Raw genomic sequence first — 18,121 nt, 5'->3', positions numbered from 1 at the left:
TTCACAAAAGCCATTGGAAGAGACGGACCATGCCCCAGAAGGCTAGATTGATTCGCACTTGTCAATGGCTGAACTAGGTCACTGAGGATCTAAGTTAATTTCTCTTGTCAGAAGAGACACCAACCAGGATTGGCTTAAAGCAACCCAGGCTTCTAGACACATCATGACGGCTAGGTCCAGCTTCCTCTTCCTCCTCTGGCCGCACACAGAGTCCTCTGCTGGGTTGGTGTTGGCAGTACTCCCCGAAGCACTGGGTCTTGGTGTAAACATCCCAGAGAAGACAGACCCAGGACAGTTCACATCTTTTTGAGCTATTGTTTCCGGCTGTTTGAATACTCAGACATACATCATTGCATCAATTGATCTCTGGTCACGTCTTAAAGCTTTTGCAACCAAGAGGGCTAGAAACATACTTTATTAAAATGGAAGACAAAATTCTGATGTAACTCGGTGACTCCAGAAGCTGGGGCCCTAACCTATCATGGCTATGCCTTAAGATAGTCTTTTCACTAGCACTCGCCAGTCTGTAGCAGTTGCTGTGCTCTAAAGTTCTTGGCCAAGATTTGCAGTCACCTTAGAAATTCAGCTGCCCAGTTCCCATCCAAATCCCTAAGGTGGTTTTGCAAAAATCAGCCCTTGGTTTTATTTCTCTGCTGACTACAGAGAAGTAGTTGATACACAAGTTAGGATTAATTTGCATGACAGCAGTGGTGAGTTTTATGAATATTAAAAAACGCCATTGAACTGGAAAACATTAAATGATCAATAGCCCTAACAGAGGGTGAAGTTCATAGAATCATAAGAACATAAGAATGGCCATACTGAGTCAGACCAAAGGTCCATCTAGCCCAGTATCCTGTCTTCCGACAGTGGCCAATGCCAGGTGCCCCAAAGGGAATGAACAGAACAGGTAATCATCAAGTGTTCCATCCCCTGTTGTCCATTCCCAGCTTCTGGCAAACAGAGGCCAGGGACACCATCCTTGCCCATCCTGGCTAATAGCCATTGATGGACCTATCCTCCATGAATTGATCTAGTTTTTTTTGGAACATAGGACTGGAAGGGACCTCAAGAGGTCTTCTAGTCCAGTCTCCTGCACTCAAGGCAGTACCATCAGGATTATAGGCAGCTGAGCAGTTTACTTGTCTGTTAGTTTTTGTGTAGTTTAGTATAGTATATCTATTTTAAATTGCACCAGAACCTCACTAATCTGGCTTCTGTCAACAGAATGAAAAATTGGTACTTTCTTCCAGCAAATATTAAACAGCACATTCTGTACGCGTGAGATCCCACGTTCGTATAGGTTCTGACCTACAAACCTTAAGTAGTCTGGGTTCTTCCTAGCTGAAGGACCAGCACTCTCTCCCTGACCTGCTCCCACAGCAGAGATCACACTGTCCTACCAAGCGAGGGGGCTGCTGGCAGAATGTTCTGAGAGCCCCTTTCCTTTGGAGCACTCTCCTCTACCCTGGTCTGAAATAGCTCAAACTTGTTGACATGCCATTTAAGCAGCATTGGAAAGAGATTGATGCAGCTGGGGGTGGGAATTTGGTTTGGGGGAAGAGTGTGATGTGGGAATTGTAATTTATATTGGGTCTACTGAATAGTCAGATGTAGTTGGAGTGATGCAAGGAAGGGGAAGAAGGTGGTCCACTTCTATTCCGATTGCTTGGGTAAATTTACTTTCTTGTGTTTTTAAACTGACATCAAGGGTGCACAAAGCTCTGGCTGGATGTTCTTTGGGGTGGAGTTTTGAAATGTAAATAGAGTATTTGGGCATACAGGTTATGAATTAAAGCAGAGCCCCCTTACTGCAAGTTATATCCTTACGCTAACTCCCTCCAGCAGCATTTATGCAATCCCATTTATAGTTCAACATGTAACATCTAGGGTGGCTTTTCAAGAATGCTCTGCATCCATAAGTGGGGCCAAATTTCAAAAGAGCTTAGCCCCCAGCAGTTTCCATTGAGAGCAAATGGGAACTGCAGGGTGAGGAACTTCTTTTAAAATCTTGTTCTTGGTGCCCGTAGATTTACCTCACGCATTTCTTAAGTGTCCGGTAAATTCAGCATATGAGGCCTTCTGCAGCCCCCAGACTTAAGTTATCTATTGTTATGCTACTCTTCTGGTCCACATGTCCTCATTTTCTAAGGAGGACTGTCATTTGATGTAAAATTGATATTTTTAAGCAAAAAAGTAGAATGCACAAAATGACATGAAAAAATATACCCGATTGCATCAATGTAAAAAAACACTGGCAAAGACTGTATGTAGGCAAAATAAATACTTTATTGGTTTAATATTCCTGTTTTTAGAAATCAGCCCTTAGGTGTGTCTTCCAAACACATTTATAAATCTTTCAGATAAGCCTTTTTATAGAATATTGTTATACCTTAAGTATTCTTTGATTGAGACTTTGACACAATATAAACATTTTTAATATCTGGAAATGACAAAGGCACAAAGGAGAATCCCAGCAACATTCAGACATTGTGTTACACACCCACTAAATTTCTGTCTGACCACACACACACAAAAACCCCATATATGAACCCCATTTACTTCCAATTTTATCCATTGGAACAAATACATTTGCATTGGCCTAAGCTACAATACAACCAGTGAGGGGTGGTGGTGGGGGGGTTAATTTACTTTAATCTCCCCATAATACAACCAAGGTCACCCACCCACTCCAAGTTACACATCCCCATTACTTTTCCAAGAGCAGTCTTTTTATTGTATTTTGCTTAATAAAAGACAGAAAAGAACTTCTCTTGATATATCCGAGAAGTAGTCAACACATATACCTAGACAGTGTTTAACATAAGGCACATTTCCAAGGAGTGAGAGGACTAGTAAGGAAGCAAAATAAAATTAAAGTTATCTTCTGCACAAAGATAAAGCTTTCAGTGTAAGAACTTTAAGTAGTTTTAGGTAACCTCATATCATTCTACCACTCTGCTAATAGTAACCTCCCCAAGAGTTCATAGAAATTTTTACAACAGAATTTTTTTTTCTTTTGAAGTGGCACTAAGTAACAGCAGTGGAAACAATTATTGGTTGTTTCAAGCTCTCAAAGTGAATCAGTTATTGCACAGTAAATACCTCATAGAGGTCAGTGTTTTTTATTAAAAAAAGCTAGGCTGAATATGTATGTTATTTATAAATTGGTTAGATCAAGTTTCATGACACACCTCTCCACAAAGAAATAAACTACACACAAATTAACAATAGGGACATACAAATAAATATTAGGTCTTTCAAAGGGCCATACTTTTCTGGATGGTTTATGGAAAGTAGTAAACTAAGCAAAGTGTCTAAATCATTATATATGGACTCAAGAAGAAATAATAAGGAATGTATCATAGAACTAAGCATTGTATCCAGTAGCTTATCTCAGCAGCTGTAGTGAAGCCCAAGTACATAATTTGATGCCGTCACCAGTGTTCGTCATCCAAGAGCAGAATTCCACAGCTTTGCTGGTCCACATGCCTACCCTTTGGAGAAAGAAAAGGCAATGAAACATCTACCATTTAAGAGCAAGACTAGATTCATGAAGGAGCGTGACACAGGGTTGTCCCTTTAAAACTTGCCAGTTGCTTAGATAACTAAACATGTATTTTTATTTAGATAGCCTTGATATTTGAAGTAGCCAAGATATGCTCTACAGTGAAAACACAGCTGCATAGGGGAGCACTGTAGACCCTGAAGTAAGGATGTTACATATTAAGTAAAATTGGCAGGTTTAAGGGCCATCACTGTCAGATGGCTGGAGTTTTCAAAGCCATCTAACAGATTAAGGCATACATCTTTCATTAATTTTAATTAAACTTCAACTGAGCTGATGTAGTTTAGGTTTCAGGGGAGAAGAGCAATGTAAGACTTGACTTTCTTGTGGCTGTATAAAAGGCTTTTATATTTTAACTGTGCAAGAATCCTTAAAAGTGAATCTAACTCTTTCAAATACAAATATTCTATATAATGAAAAATTCTTCTGCAGCCAGTTGTTCCGTTTCAGTCAGTTAAATTAATCAATCCAGCAAAATTCATAATAATTACCTGTAGTACCTGTTTCATGGCTGCGTATCTTGCTTTGCATTAGCAGATCTACTTGGGGATGATACAGCTGCTAACAATCCACTTACTATTTCCCGTCTGATTTCACCAACAATAGATTCTTTGATCTAAAAAGAAGATTAAATGGAGTTATAAGGTCATTAAGTTATACACAACTCTGCAGAGGGTAAAATTGCACAGTACAGTAGACATATTAGATATTAGCTGCATGTCCTAGGAGTCATAGTAGCAATGAATGTTTTAAAAAATACAGATGGAAAAGAGTCTCTATTGCAAATTAAGACTATCTGAATTTAAAGACTCTGAAAAATCATGGTGTTGTAAACTAAGTAGCTTTCCAGACTGTTTATATTTATATTTGTTTATATCTAAGGTTACCAGTTTTAGGTTAAAAACTGATAAAATGCTGACCACCTACAATTGTGAGAACAGAATTTTAGCAAATATGCACTGAAAACACCCTAAATGGAGCAACCTTTACAGTGTGAATAGATCTCTGGAGAAGGTCCGCAGGACCTAAAGACACCTCTATCCCCGATCCCCACTCCAATTCATTAAACAGTTCATCTAAATGATGGGTGGGATTTTGGATAGGACCACAATTTAATACAAATCAAGGAAACAAATTTACAATATTCATGAAGGTTTATTTTTAGCAGAAAAACACCTGCCCACTCACGTTACCAGTTTGCCATTGGAATACTACTTATGCTGGCAAAGGCTATTTCACATAATTTCTATTAAAATATGTTAATTAGGCTTACATATAAAAAATTAAAGGTGAGTTAATTCGAGTAAGATCCTAGTTGGAGATGGGGAGGAGCAGAGAATGAACAGATCGCTACAGGCTTCAGTAAAGAAAAAGCAGGAGACAAGGTGGCACTACAGCAGTGTATTGCACTGATCTGACATGAAGAAAAAGAAATGATGAGCTACTAGCAAGTCTGGGAGAACTTCACGAGCCAAGGCAGATTTAGATGCTCTTCGCCTTTGTTACACTTAACAGGTTTGATGTGTGTCATGAGTATAAAATAGGAGAGGACCATCAAATCCAGGTAGAGGAATGAAGGCTATTAGAAATCAAAGGATATCACCTGTCAGTAACATTACCAATATAGTCCATCTCAGTCAGAATAAAAAGGAGTTATTTCTTATTTTTTTTAAAACGCAAAACCACACCACTTCCTGGCATGATTAGTAAATCCTAGACTTAAAAAAACCTGTTCATATTGTAGGTTGATAAATATTCTTTTCAATGTGGTAGAGTTTGTGTGGCTTCGTTTTCATGAATATGAATTAGAAGCCTGGAAAATCCCTAATCCTGACTTTGCCAATAATTTCTTATGTGTCGTGGGCTAGTTTCAGAATCTCTCCATGATCCCCCATCACTTAAGTGGGGGCAACATTTGCTTAAGCCAACCTGCCAGGGGTGTTGTGATGTTTGTCTAACCCTTTCAAGGTAAAACTCACTATTACCGTCTCAAAATTCTTCTTCTCTCTCAAGGAATACAGTGTCCTTTTTCCTTGCATGCCAGGGAGATTAAGTGACCAAGTCAGCAAGGCTACCCCAAGATTACTTATCTCTTGTTCTTCTTGGCAAATAATTCAAGCCTTGAACAGTTTGTGGCAAAAGCGCATAACTTTATTACCAAGCCATGCCAAGCAGAAATGCAGGCCCTAAAAATATTATTCAGGAATAGTTTTTCATCGGGACAGTTTGCTGACTTTTGTGCATTGTTAACTGGTAAGACAGAAAAACTCTACTCATCGATCAGTAAAACCTTCACAGGGCAGTGTCACTAATAACCACAAACCTCACAGAGATATGTGCACGCACACACACACACCAGAATTTGGGGCAGCTGTTAATCTGATAGGCACCCGTCTGGTTTTAGAGTCTCTCTTCCTTCAGGTAATCAGATGCACACCATGTTAAACTTGGTGGGGGAAGGCACAGTAGGTAAATGGCTGTCTAGGGCCAGTGTGCTACTAACACTGAGGTTCCCTTGACCACATGGCAGTTACAGCTGTCAGAATAGGACACACTGCACTTCTAGCCATTTTTCTTCTATAGTAATATGGGTCCCAGAGTCCATTCCAAAATATACATTCTGTGCCCTCTCTCTAATAGCGTAAATAAAAATAAAGGCTGATTTCTAAAATAAACTGATAAAGCCTGCACAAATTAACACAGGTAACGGGCTAGGAGGAAAGATGGTCTTGTGGTAAGGAATAGGACTGGGAGTCAGGCTTTTCCTGTTCTAATCCTAACTCTGCCACAGGCTTCCTGTGTGACCTTGGCATATCACGCTAGTCCTGTCTCCCCCCACTGGGATAATAAAACGTATCCACCTCCCAGGGGCTACATTTGCTAACATTTGTAAATCACTGAGATCCCCAGCTTAAAGCTCATCAATATAGTGCTTGAGGATTGCACATCACCACACTTCCCTGAATGTGAGCGATTCCCTAAATTACTCCTGATTATGTCCTTGAAGGAAATAAAAATAAAAACAAACCAGAAGCACTTGTTAGAAACAACATTTGACGTTTACTGATAAGACATGGACACCTAACAAAGAGTGACTGCTACTCTTCTGAATCTCCTCTCAGCTCCTCTACCTTAGTTCCAGTCTCTGATCCTGAGGTGTCTCTCCATCCCTCTAACTAAATTCCCTCCCAATTACTGACCTTTCACCTTATGACTTTCCCCGACTTCCTGATGTCTGAGTGCCTCACAGTCATTAGCATATTTACCCTGTGAGAAAGGGCAGTATTGTCACCATTTTACAGATGGGGAACAGAGACATGGAGAGACTTGCCCCGAGTCTGCAGCACAGTGGGGAACTGAATCCAGATCTCCTGAGTCCCTAATCAGTGCCTCAGCTATAAGATTAACCTTCCACTCACCTTCCTCTTGCCTTCTGCATCAAGTTTAATCTCCTGGTCCTCATCTTCAAGGCTCTGTAGAACCCTGTTTCAGCTTCCATCAATATTTATTTCCTTCACTGCATCCCAATACTCCCTTTGTATTTATCCCCTACTCCCTTCCATAGGCCCTTCTTCCAGACTGCCAGGGATGCCATTTCAATCCCAGTGTTTTCAAGCAATCAACCTCTCATCTTTCAGACCCCTAGGGGTATGTCTACACTGCACACTAACCCCAATCCCTGACTCAAGTCTGAGCCATAGTCCCCTTTCTATCCATAAAGAAATCTGTTTTGGGTCAGCTAGAATTCAGGACCTGTGTCCTAGGATCCTGCCAGGGGAGGTGGGTCATTTATAAAGTATTAATTCCCCCTCACCCTCAAAAAGCAACCACCAGTTAACAATGAATTTCTTGCTGGTGTGAAAAGTGCCAAACTGACAACCCTGGCAGATTAAAGTCTTCCATTTATCTGCAGAAGATGTAGAATATGAATAGAAGCTTCCCCCCACTGCCCTGTAACCCTGTCCTGGAAGAACATCCTTTAAAGACTGAAAGGCTTAGTCTCCATGCCAGTTAATCTCTTGGTGCCTTTACTGAGACTACTCACTAGTACCAATAGTAGTGGCAATTTTATATGATATAATACGCAAGCATGTAGGGACAGAATCAGACAGGCTATAGCACAAAATGAGTTACATGAGTTATGAAGGACATAAAAGGCAATAAGAAGATATTCTATAAATACATTAGGAATAAAAGAAAGATGAAGGAAAGTGTAGGTCCCTCCTAGCCTTGCATTTCTATGATTTTATGTACACCTCTACCCTGATATAACGCTGTCCTCGGGAGCCAAAAAATCTTACCGCGTTATAGGTGAAACCGTGTTATATTGAACTTGCTTTGATCCACCGGAGCACTGCTTTACCGCGTCATATCCGAATTCGTGTTATATCGGGGGGCATTATATCGAGGTAGTGGTGTACTAAGGTAACCATATTGGTCTCTCACAAGTTACCGAATAGCCAAAAGGTTGCAACAGTTTTTGGTCACTACCAAACTGAGCTGGATTTAAACAGGAGACACAGAAGGGAAAGAATCCATCTCACATAACCAGTCAATTCCTTGAGCCAGCTAATGTACTAATATTCCATTCATTCAAAAGGGGTGCTTATAGGATGTCATAAACTTCATTAAAGTACAATTTCATTAAGATTCTCCCACACCAGGGTATGGTCAAATAATCATCATCCTAAAAACCAGCTTCTTTAATTTTGTTAAACAACATGCAGAATAATAAAGGACCCAGTTGCACTTCTTGCAATGCTGTGATCTAAGAGTCAAGAAGCAAGCACTGTATGTGATATTTCAATGGAGGCAAGACTGTACTTTCATCAAACAAAACGAGCAGTGTCTAGTACTTTGACATTTAACAGTGCTGAATTCCCTTCTGTGGGAGTGAGTTCATTTACTCAGAGAGCTAGCAGTTAAGGTTTTGTTTTTTGTTAAACCAGTAAATAGTTATTGGTCAAAGCTCCCATACACCACAGTCCAACCAAGCATATTCTGAAGCACTACATACTTTCTCCTTCCCCAACATGAGATCATGTGGCTATACAGAAGGGGAGGCATTATTTAATAAGCAATGGGGTTTAGGATTTGTGAAGGCATATATCAAGAATGCATACTAATAGATTTCCTTTCCTTCTCCAACAAAAAAAAAGAATTCCAGTGCTAACAATGGAGTTACACAAGGATGACACACTTCAGTTTGTGGTAATTTTAATGCTTATGAAATGGAAAGATTCTCATGAATAGTATTCAGTAGCATTTGCAGACTCTGCAAAAAAAACTTCCAGACACCCCTATGCCAATTCACCTAAATCCTGACCTTCAAAACAGTTCCTATTTTGGGCCTGAATCTCTCCTGAGTAGGCTGATAGAACAGTTAAACTGTGTGGCAACTTAGTTATGTGTTCAAACATCACCTGTGGAGTGAGTCCAGGTCAACTAAGTCAACATATTTGAATCCCAGTCTTTGGGGCTAAAAGGCTATTGCACTGACTGTACAGAAGCCTCAGAAAACTCAGACAAATGCCATGAATCTCTCTTCAGAGTGTACATCTTTTTTTATTTGCTATCACCTAAAAGGTTTAAAGAGAAACTTTCACACTGAAGTAAATTTGAAAAGAACATTTCCTGAAATAACAGCATACTTTGACTCCGTAATCCCACATATGACATTACAGTCTGTTGCCAAAAGAACCATAGAGATGTCACAAATGCAACATTAGGGCTTCTTTGGAAGACCAATGTAGAATGGTCAAATGGGCTGCAAGAGAAAGATCTCTTGAGCATGTCACGAAATGGCCTCAGCAAATAGCACAAGTAGCAAGAGGCTCTTCAAAAGGGATTAAAAAGGAAACAGATCAGAGAATAGGAGAATTTGGGATGTCTTGGTCTACCTGCTCATATCACCTGAATCAAGTAGGCAATTTCCGGAACTTCTCTCACCTTTCCTTGAGCTACTCTACTGGACGCCATTAAAACAAACAAACAAAACCATTTACCACACAGTCACTTCAGTTACTTCTATTCTATGTAGAGGGGTAAATGGTGGAATCTCAAACCACCCCCCGCCCCCCGGTGCAATGGCAGATAGCCAATGTCTACTTAGTGCTGATCACAGAAACAATGATGCAATCACTCCAGGTGTACCTCACTAACAGCCACATTGGGAAACCCTTACTCACATTGCATAGGGTCACACTTTACAAATAGTCCCAGTTACTTCAGTGGGCTACTCATGGTGTAAGGTACCATGGTGTAAGGTGAGCGAGGGTATTGAAAGCTGGACCCGTTTGTTTGACCACACTGCCAAGTGTTTTACGTAATAGCCAAGCTAGATGTATCCTGTTGTAACATTAATACTTCAATCAGTTTTAACATTGGTGTCCAGTCATTGTACTGCAGTTTTCTCTCTCTTTTCTTTGTCTAGTTAGGCAGTTACCCAGATCTAAACAGATTAAATTCCTTCAGTCTCTTCTCAAACTAGAGGTCATGCTCTCAAGAACTTGTATCATATTATTTACCATTCTGTGCTCCATTTTACAGTGTAAGCATTCCTACCCATCTAAGTTTAATGGCACAGAAAAAATCTGGGTGTTTGAAAACTTCAAGGATTTTTTATTTTCATTGTTTAGTTTTTCTACCAGAGCACAAAGTTTCAGTACTTTTGTGGAGAACTGAGGGAACTCAGAACTTAGCACTGTTAGCTCGGTTTACATCTTCAAAGCACTGTGCAAATATTAAATATCCTTCACACCACCACTGTGAAGCAGGCAAGTAAATAATATTCCCATTTTACAGGTGGAGAAACAGACAGAGAAGTGGGGTCACATTGCAATCCTAGCTATGCTACTAGACTTTGGGAGGGAGCAGGGAGGGTAAAAGGAGCATGAGGCCCCCCTTATTCCTACTTATATAGGCTATCTGCACTGTGGGTGGCAACACAGGGGAAGGAGGGTGGTAGAAGGCAATCTCCCTAGGGCTGCTACTTTTTCTTCCACACAGGTAGAGGGAGCTAAACTGGCCTGCACGCTGCCCTTTCTCAGGGTTCACGGCAAAGCCACAATTGAGCCTTAAGTGACCTGCTGAAGGCCAGTGAGTCATTTTCAGAGCTGGGATTAAAACTTTCTGGTTCCCATTCCTGTGCTCAGTGCACAGAGTGAAAAGTCCTCACAGGAGAACTTCCGGGAGAAAAATCTTTGATTTCCTTTTCCCTGGTATTTTGGGTGTCATGAAGTTTAAATTATCATGGTCAGTTGCATGCAATTAAGAAAATGTGTCACTGTCCTATTTTAAAACCAAACCTGCAGAAGAATGTGGCAACCAACCCCCCCTTTCTTTCACAGACAGCAGATAACGGGTCCAAATACATACACACAGATAGGGATCACTATAGTGGTTCAGAAGAGCTGGAGTCATTTCTCTTCTGACCATGGCTCACTCCAGTCATACTCCTAGAACCAGCAATGATTTGGGGGGAGGGGCAGGGAAAGAGGTGGAGAGTAATCTCCTTAAAATTTACTATTGAGACCTTTTGGATACAATGTTTCATCAATAAATTAACCCCAAATAGCCCTTACTGCCAGATGAACTTCAGAGAGAAACACCTTCCAGTGTAATTTTAGTTTGAAGTCTGCTATGCTTTCATGCTACCAAGCAGAGGCGCTGGAGGGCTCTTCCCTACCATCCCCATGGTACTAACCAGTTATCCTTTATGTGCTGTTAACTGTTTTGCTCAGATATAACAAACAATTATGGTTCAACCCATTGGTGGCTGACAGCAGGTCCACTGCTGCAGGCTCCAGTAAGTTTGCAGGGAGGGCAGGGGGAGAGGATCCTGCTTCTCAGTATCAAAGAGTTAAGTGCAGTACAACTACAATCTCAACTAAGCAACATTTTAAAAATCCAGGACCCCAGTAGACTGACCATCTTTTCTCACCTCCCGTATGACTTGCTGCAGCTCCTCGTTCTCCACACTTCTGTGAATGTCATCAACTGAAGGCACAAGAGGGACTTTTTCAGGTTTTTGTTCCACCTCTGATCTGGAGTCTCCAGACTCCTCAGAGCACTCAGCTTGCTGCTCAGTGCCTGCTCTTGCCGGCGGGGTGGGCGTTAAGGCAACACATGCTCGGTATAACCTCTTGCTTTGGGTCTTGGATTTTCCAGTCAGCTCAGATGAATTTACAGCAGCTTTTCTACTTGTGTGACTGGAGCACACTGAAGAAGAATCCGAGTTTCCATGAGAGAACACTGACTCTGATCCCTCTGCTGGAAGAGTTTCCAAACCAAACTCTCCCAATCCCAGTCCCAACTCTGACTTCAGAAACGACTGCTCTCGAATAAGTTCAGAGACCTAGGAGTGCAAAGAAACCAGTTTATCTTATTTCCCCTTGTATTTTCTATAATGACTTAAGATGACAACAGCTAGAAAAATGGTACTCAGTGGTGCTTTGCCTGTGCACCTCATAGGCAAAGCAAATTCACACTGTTCTGCAGAAGCATATAAGTCACGTGCAGACTGGACTCTCCCTATTTTTCTTATGTATTCAGTCACTTAGTCATTCCATGATATGTATATGCTTTGCCCTTGTGACTGCAACCAAGGATCATAAGGAATAATCTTTTATTTAAAGCCAAATTAAATAAAAATGACTGCAGTGCTGCAAACCACGGACTTTTGTAACAATGGATGCACCCAGTCAAAGCTGATGAAAACTATCCCTAAGTCTTGAATTGTTTCTCCCCCTAGTAAAGCAACTGAAAGATGCCTATGTTTCTGCAAATTCTGGCCAGCTTTTTTTATGAAGTCTGTTATAGTTCTATTTGTCTAAATCTAAATAAATTAATGACAAAAAGGTACTTATCCACGGCTCCTGGAACTGCAAATAACTGACCAGTACTGAGAAGTACTGCAACAACCTCACCACGTACCAACAATAGCCAACCAGTCCCAAGCAACACCTGCCCTCCACACATTTCTCCTAAAACATAAACTAGATCATGCAAATACTTATGTACATGGGTTTCTTTGATCACGTGAGCAGTGTCACTGTTTTCAACAGGACTACTCACCTGGGTAAGTGCTTGCAGGATCAGGCCTCTAATAAATACTAAACCTGTCCCGCCTTTCCTAAGAAAGCCTTTTCTAACAATGTTTAAAACAAAATTACTTACTGGTTCCATTACGTTCAGTGGAGAAAGGCATGATAGATTATCAGTGCTTCTGCTGCCATACATGCCCTGGAATAGTAAGCAAAATTAGTGTATTGAGGTTTGTTTTTTTAAGCTGTCAAATGTTAATCAATAATATATTGTGTAGTAGGAAACATTCTGAAGAAGTAAAAACATGGAAATCAGGACACATATAAAGCTGGTCAAATAGGGCCTATTTCAGTCATTTTAAAAGCAGGCCTTTTTCTATGAGAGGTTTTAAAATATATGTATATTTATAATACTCCAAGACTTTAAATTTGGCTTTGGATCACAGTAATCTCAGATTTTGCTGTTCTTCCTACACTTCAAACATTTCTCCATGACAGAGTCCCACAGAGGAGGATCTGGCCTGTGTCCCTCCTGCTCCTGCACACAGAACTTCTATAACAATATTGGCTGGGAGAGGTAAGAGAAATGGTCAGAGACTACGTCATTCTCATCAGTGCCATGGTCTGAGATGGAGCGGCAGAAGCAGACACACAAGAGCAGTACTTTGTTGAGAGGGTGGTGGAAGAAGGAGAGGGGGGGAAAAAAGAAGAGACATAAAACGGTTTCTCTCCTACTCCACTGACATACACACATGTATGTCTCTTTTCTTTCCTAGGGGAATGTTTGTGTTACTAGTGCTTCCTTAATTGTTTAGCAGGGGCACATACATAATTTGTAGGGTGGTAGCAAAAGAGGAGCAAAAAAAGGAAGCAAAGCAGAGACAGAGAAGGGGAAGGAAACCTGAAGAAAGATGGGACAATGAAAAGCAGAGACAAATTTGGATCTATGTCCAGTCCTTCATTCACTGGGTGGGCAACACTGGAGGTAGCACATTCGACCTATTTGAGGCATATGCACCTCCTGTAGCTCTCTACAATGACCTTTGGCTAGCAAAAGGAGCAGCGTGGATGAGCTCCTGAGGGAACACCTCCAGGCCCTAGGGTTGCAGTGATGCATGATGGTTAAGGTTGTGGGAGTCTAGGTAGATTTCTTGGGTGGGGATTGAAGAAAACAGGAGAAAGAGGAGAATGGCAGAAGAAAAGAGGTGTGAAATCCCAGGGTGGGAGAACAAGATCTGCACAGCTAGGTGTAAACAGTTTAGCCTCAAAGTGGGGAACACTGTATTTTAGTTTGTTTTCCCTGAGCTTGGACTTCCTCTTGACATTTGAAAGACCCCCTGACAGAAAACAATGAAGTGTCACTTCTGCACTAAATTAAAAACACATCTCCAAGATTCAACAAATTATTTTCCCAACTAGTCAAGGAAAATATTCAAAGCTTTGGTTGGAGACTATTTTGATTTCCAAGTTGGTGTTTTCTGCACTGTGAGGGAGACCTTGTGGCTTACTTCAGCATGCAATTAAAGTAAACAAGCTGCTAAGATATCTGAATACTTATTGCAGAGCAACACGTACTGTGAGCGTCTGAGGTCTGTAAGGTGAAGACATATGTAAAGTTCTAAGCTGTTCCTCCAGAGCAAGTAGACGTTCCTCTAACTGCATTTCTAGCTCTTGTAGCTCCATGCGGACCGATTTTCTCAAACTCTGGAGCTGATCAGCTTCGTATCTATATGCAAGTAAATTATAAAGAACAACAGTATTCTGTTAGCAAAGAGCCATAATCCATCACATCCTATGAAGCACCGTGGCAGCAAGGACAACAGAATCCATGGTGTACCTCAGGACTGAATGATGCTCTTTCACAAGAAACCTGCTGCCACTTGAGCATTAGTGAAGGGGAAGGGAGCAAAAGGTGAACTCCATCTCTTTTTAAGGAGGTGGGGTAGGGTGGAGGGGATATGTTCAAAGAGAAAACTTATGTCAGTGGCTGTCTGTAAAAGAGAAGGGGGTTGGTTGCCACATTCCTTTTCTGCATAACAGGGAATGTGTTCCACAAGTTTAAAATTAAATTCAATATAGTCAAGCATATGGAGTTTAGACATTTATATACATTTTAAAATGAATCCATTTCAAGAAAATCAACAACATCATGATCAAAATTTATTTCTCTTGCCTGGTTCTCTCTTCACAAGCAGTGGTAGCACAGGGTCAAGAGGCCATTATGAACAGGCAAACTGCTTGTGAATTTAATTAGTTTTGAATTAGGCAAGTCAAGAGCTGCTTTAAATGTAAGAAGTAGATAAGCAATATTTAAAACTGTTCCAGATCATCTGGATGAAGCTCTTACTGAAATCCATGGTCAGGGCAGTTAAACATAGCCAAAATAATGAGTGCCATTTTTAAACTGCACGTTGCAGCTGGGGGGAGATAGTAACCAAAATGTGAGAGAAAATTCAGGCCTCGTACTGCTGAATGGCAAGTCAATGAGCAAATTGCCTTTAACTTGAATGGGAACAGGAGCAGGTCCCTTATCATATAATAATTTTTGTTGGACCAAATAAGTTTAGATATGTGCTTATTTTCTCTCTTTTTTTAAAAGAAAACCATACACAATGACATTTACCTTTCTTCTTCACTCATGTGCTGATAAACTGTTGTTTGCTGACGTAACATAGTCAATTCCAAATCCATCATTTGTGTTCTAAACAAGTTTAGACTCCGCCTCACTACCTGTAGTTCCTGGAAAGTATTCTAGAAAGGTATGAACAAGAAGGTGTCAAACACAGAATTTTGTTTATAGGCCCCGATCATACAATTGGGTCCACACAAGTGGACCTCCACCCGCATGCAGAGCTCCACTGACTTTCACACAAAGGCCCACTCACAGATTACATGACTAGAGTCACAGGCTGAAGTAGTTAAGACACAGAAAAGCAGCCAGTTTAAAAAACTACGGAGATTTGGGCTTAACTTTTAGTGTCTGACCCTGCAGACACTCACTCCTATCAATAACTTTCAACATGAAGTTAGTTCCACTCATGAGTAAGACTACTCGTTTTAAAAATATTACATACATGAGTGTTTGTGAGATTGTGGCCTTATTTGAAAACTGTTATCATGTCCCCTCTCAGTCTTCTCTTCTCCAATCTTCCCTCATAGGTCACGTTTTCTAGACCTTTAATAATTTTTGTTGCTCTTCTCTGGACTTTCTCCAATTTGTCCACATCTTCCTGAAACTTGGTGCCCAGAACTGGACACAATACTCCAGTTGAGGCCTAATCAGAGCGGTGCAGGGGGGAAGAATTACTTCTTGTGTCTTGCTTACAACACTCCTGCTAATACATCCCAGAATGATGTTTGCTTTTTTTGCAACAGTGTCACACTGTTGACTTATATTTAACTTGTGATCCATATGACCCCCAGATCCCTTTCCGCAGTACTCCTTCCTAGGCAGTCATTTCCCAATTTGTATGTGTGCAACTGATTGTTCCTTCCTAAGTGGAGTACTTTGCATTTGTCCTTATTGACTTTCATCCTATTTACTTCAGACCATTTCTCCAGTTTGTCCAGATCATTTTGAATTTTAATCCTATCCTTGAAGGCATTTGTAACCCCTCAGCTCGGTATTATCCACAAACGTTATGGCATTATCTAAATCATTGATGAAGATATTGAACAGAACTGGACCAAGGACCAATCCCTACAGGACCCTACTCGATAGCCCCTTCCAGCTTGATTGTGAACCACTGATAACTACCCTCTGGGAATGATTTTCCAACCAGCTTATAGTAGCTCCATCTAGATTGTATTTCCCTACTTTGTTTATGATAAGGTCATGCAAGACAGTATCAAAAGCCTTGCTAAAGCCAAGATATACCACATCTATTGCTTCCTCACTATCCACAAGGCTTGTTACCCTGTCAAAGAAAGCAATTAAGTTGGTTTGACACAATATGTTCTCGACATATCCATGCTGATTGTTACTTATCACCTTATTATCTTCTAGGTGTCTGCAAACTGACTGATTAATTATTTGCTTGATTATCTTTCCAGGTACTGAAGTTAAGCTGACTGGTCTATAACTACTTGGGATTGTCCTTATTTCCCTTTTGACAGATTGGCACTATATTTGCCCTTTTCCAGTCCTCTGGACTTTCATCCATCTTCCATGATTTTTAAAGATAATCACTAATGGCTCAGATATTTCTTCACTCAGCTCCTTGAGTATACTAGGATGTATTTCATCAGGCCCTGGTGACTTGTGTCTGTACAGTACACAGCACATTCCGGGTACTACTGAAATATTACTAGTTACTAATAAAAACAAATGTACTGTCCCTTACTTCATACAGAGGTAGAATGGATGATCTGTGAGTACTGTAGGAGCCAACAGCAAGATCGTGTCCTCTCATCGCAGGGTACTAAAATAAAATAAATAAATAAATAAAAAGACAAACCACTGTAATTGAAAATGCCAATAAGACCATTTTACAAATCAATCCTCATGCACTCAGACACTACGGTGACAGGCAGCGGTACAGAACCCTAAAAGAGAAGGTCAACTGTGCGAAGTTTGATAAGGAAACTAAAACATGCAGCACCAGTCAAACAATAACGCGTTGGTGGCAGTATGTGCTCTACAATTGATATAATTATGATGAGAGGGGGTTTTGATGTGAGGAGGGGCATGCAGAACAGCCGTCAAAGAGAAGGGAGACAGGACATCATTGAAGCATGCTTTCCTGTAGGCTCAGTACCAGCAAAGCGTTGAATTAAAACTTGAGATAGAAAAATAACCATTTAGAAGTTATCATGTCGGCTGGAGGAAACAGGAAAGAAGGATATGTTTGGGCCTATACCATTTGTTTAACGTCTTTGACATTTCAGTAGTTCTGACTACCCTGCTAATACAACATAAAAATGGAATACAAACAACCACCACCTCTAGGGCTGCTAAAAGGATTTGTATAAACAAACAAAAACAGGGCACCACTTTCACCTCATGGTCACATACACCTTTACTGTGCAGATTTGCCCTTTTTGTATTTTATGTCAACCTGTTGCCTGCATCCAAAGGTCCCTGCCTTCATAATTTTTCAGAAAACCGCTTCTCTTTGTTTTGCTGTATCCAGGAATGGTGCAGCAAGGCAGAATTTGCAAAGTGTTACATGTACACACATGTTGCAGTTGAAAATAATTGCACATAGCTGAAATATTTGAGAAAAATTTGGTTTGTCCAATGTAATTCTGAGAGAGTTCAAAGGGCAACTAACATGCCATAGAAAATTTGAAATACATTGTAAGAGGAGGTTTGCTTAAACATGAGCTTTATAAGGTTTTAGTCCCTCTCTTCCCCACCCTCTGGGAATTTATCTGTTCTTCTTTATCCCTGACCTGAAGTTGCAATCTAGTGTTTGGAACTTTTCAGTCATCTTTGCAGCAATTGCTTGTCATATGACAGAGGACAACTTTGTACAAAGAATAAAGAAAAGCAGATAAATTATCATGC

At 40.6% G+C, this 18,121-nt stretch overlaps 1 protein-coding gene across 1 annotated transcript in view; it reads right to left on the bottom strand.

Annotated features, from left to right (window-relative positions):
• Positions 1-2,293: 2,293 nt before the first annotated feature.
• The window catches only part of ITPRID2 (ITPR interacting domain containing 2), a 58,696-nt gene continuing 42,868 nt past the window's right edge, over positions 2,294-18,121 (bottom strand). Inside the window, exons 12-18 of the mRNA XM_065413046.1 lie at positions 16,956-17,033; positions 15,236-15,363; positions 14,188-14,338; positions 12,746-12,811; positions 11,511-11,924; positions 4,060-4,184; positions 2,294-3,497 (exon numbers count right to left, since the gene is read on the bottom strand). Coding sequence (XP_065269118.1) covers positions 4,074-4,184; positions 11,511-11,924; positions 12,746-12,811; positions 14,188-14,338; positions 15,236-15,363; positions 16,956-17,033 — 948 coding nt within the window. The 3' untranslated portion in view covers positions 2,294-3,497; positions 4,060-4,073. The remainder of the gene's footprint in view (positions 3,498-4,059; positions 4,185-11,510; positions 11,925-12,745; positions 12,812-14,187; positions 14,339-15,235; positions 15,364-16,955; positions 17,034-18,121) is intronic.

The sequence above is a fragment of the Emys orbicularis genome, chromosome 11 (assembly GCF_028017835.1).
Source record: "Emys orbicularis isolate rEmyOrb1 chromosome 11, rEmyOrb1.hap1, whole genome shotgun sequence".
NCBI classification, from domain to species: Eukaryota; Metazoa; Chordata; order Testudines; family Emydidae; genus Emys; species Emys orbicularis.
Note: the sequence above shows the minus strand (reverse complement) of the source record. Positions and strands in the feature narration are given on the sequence as shown.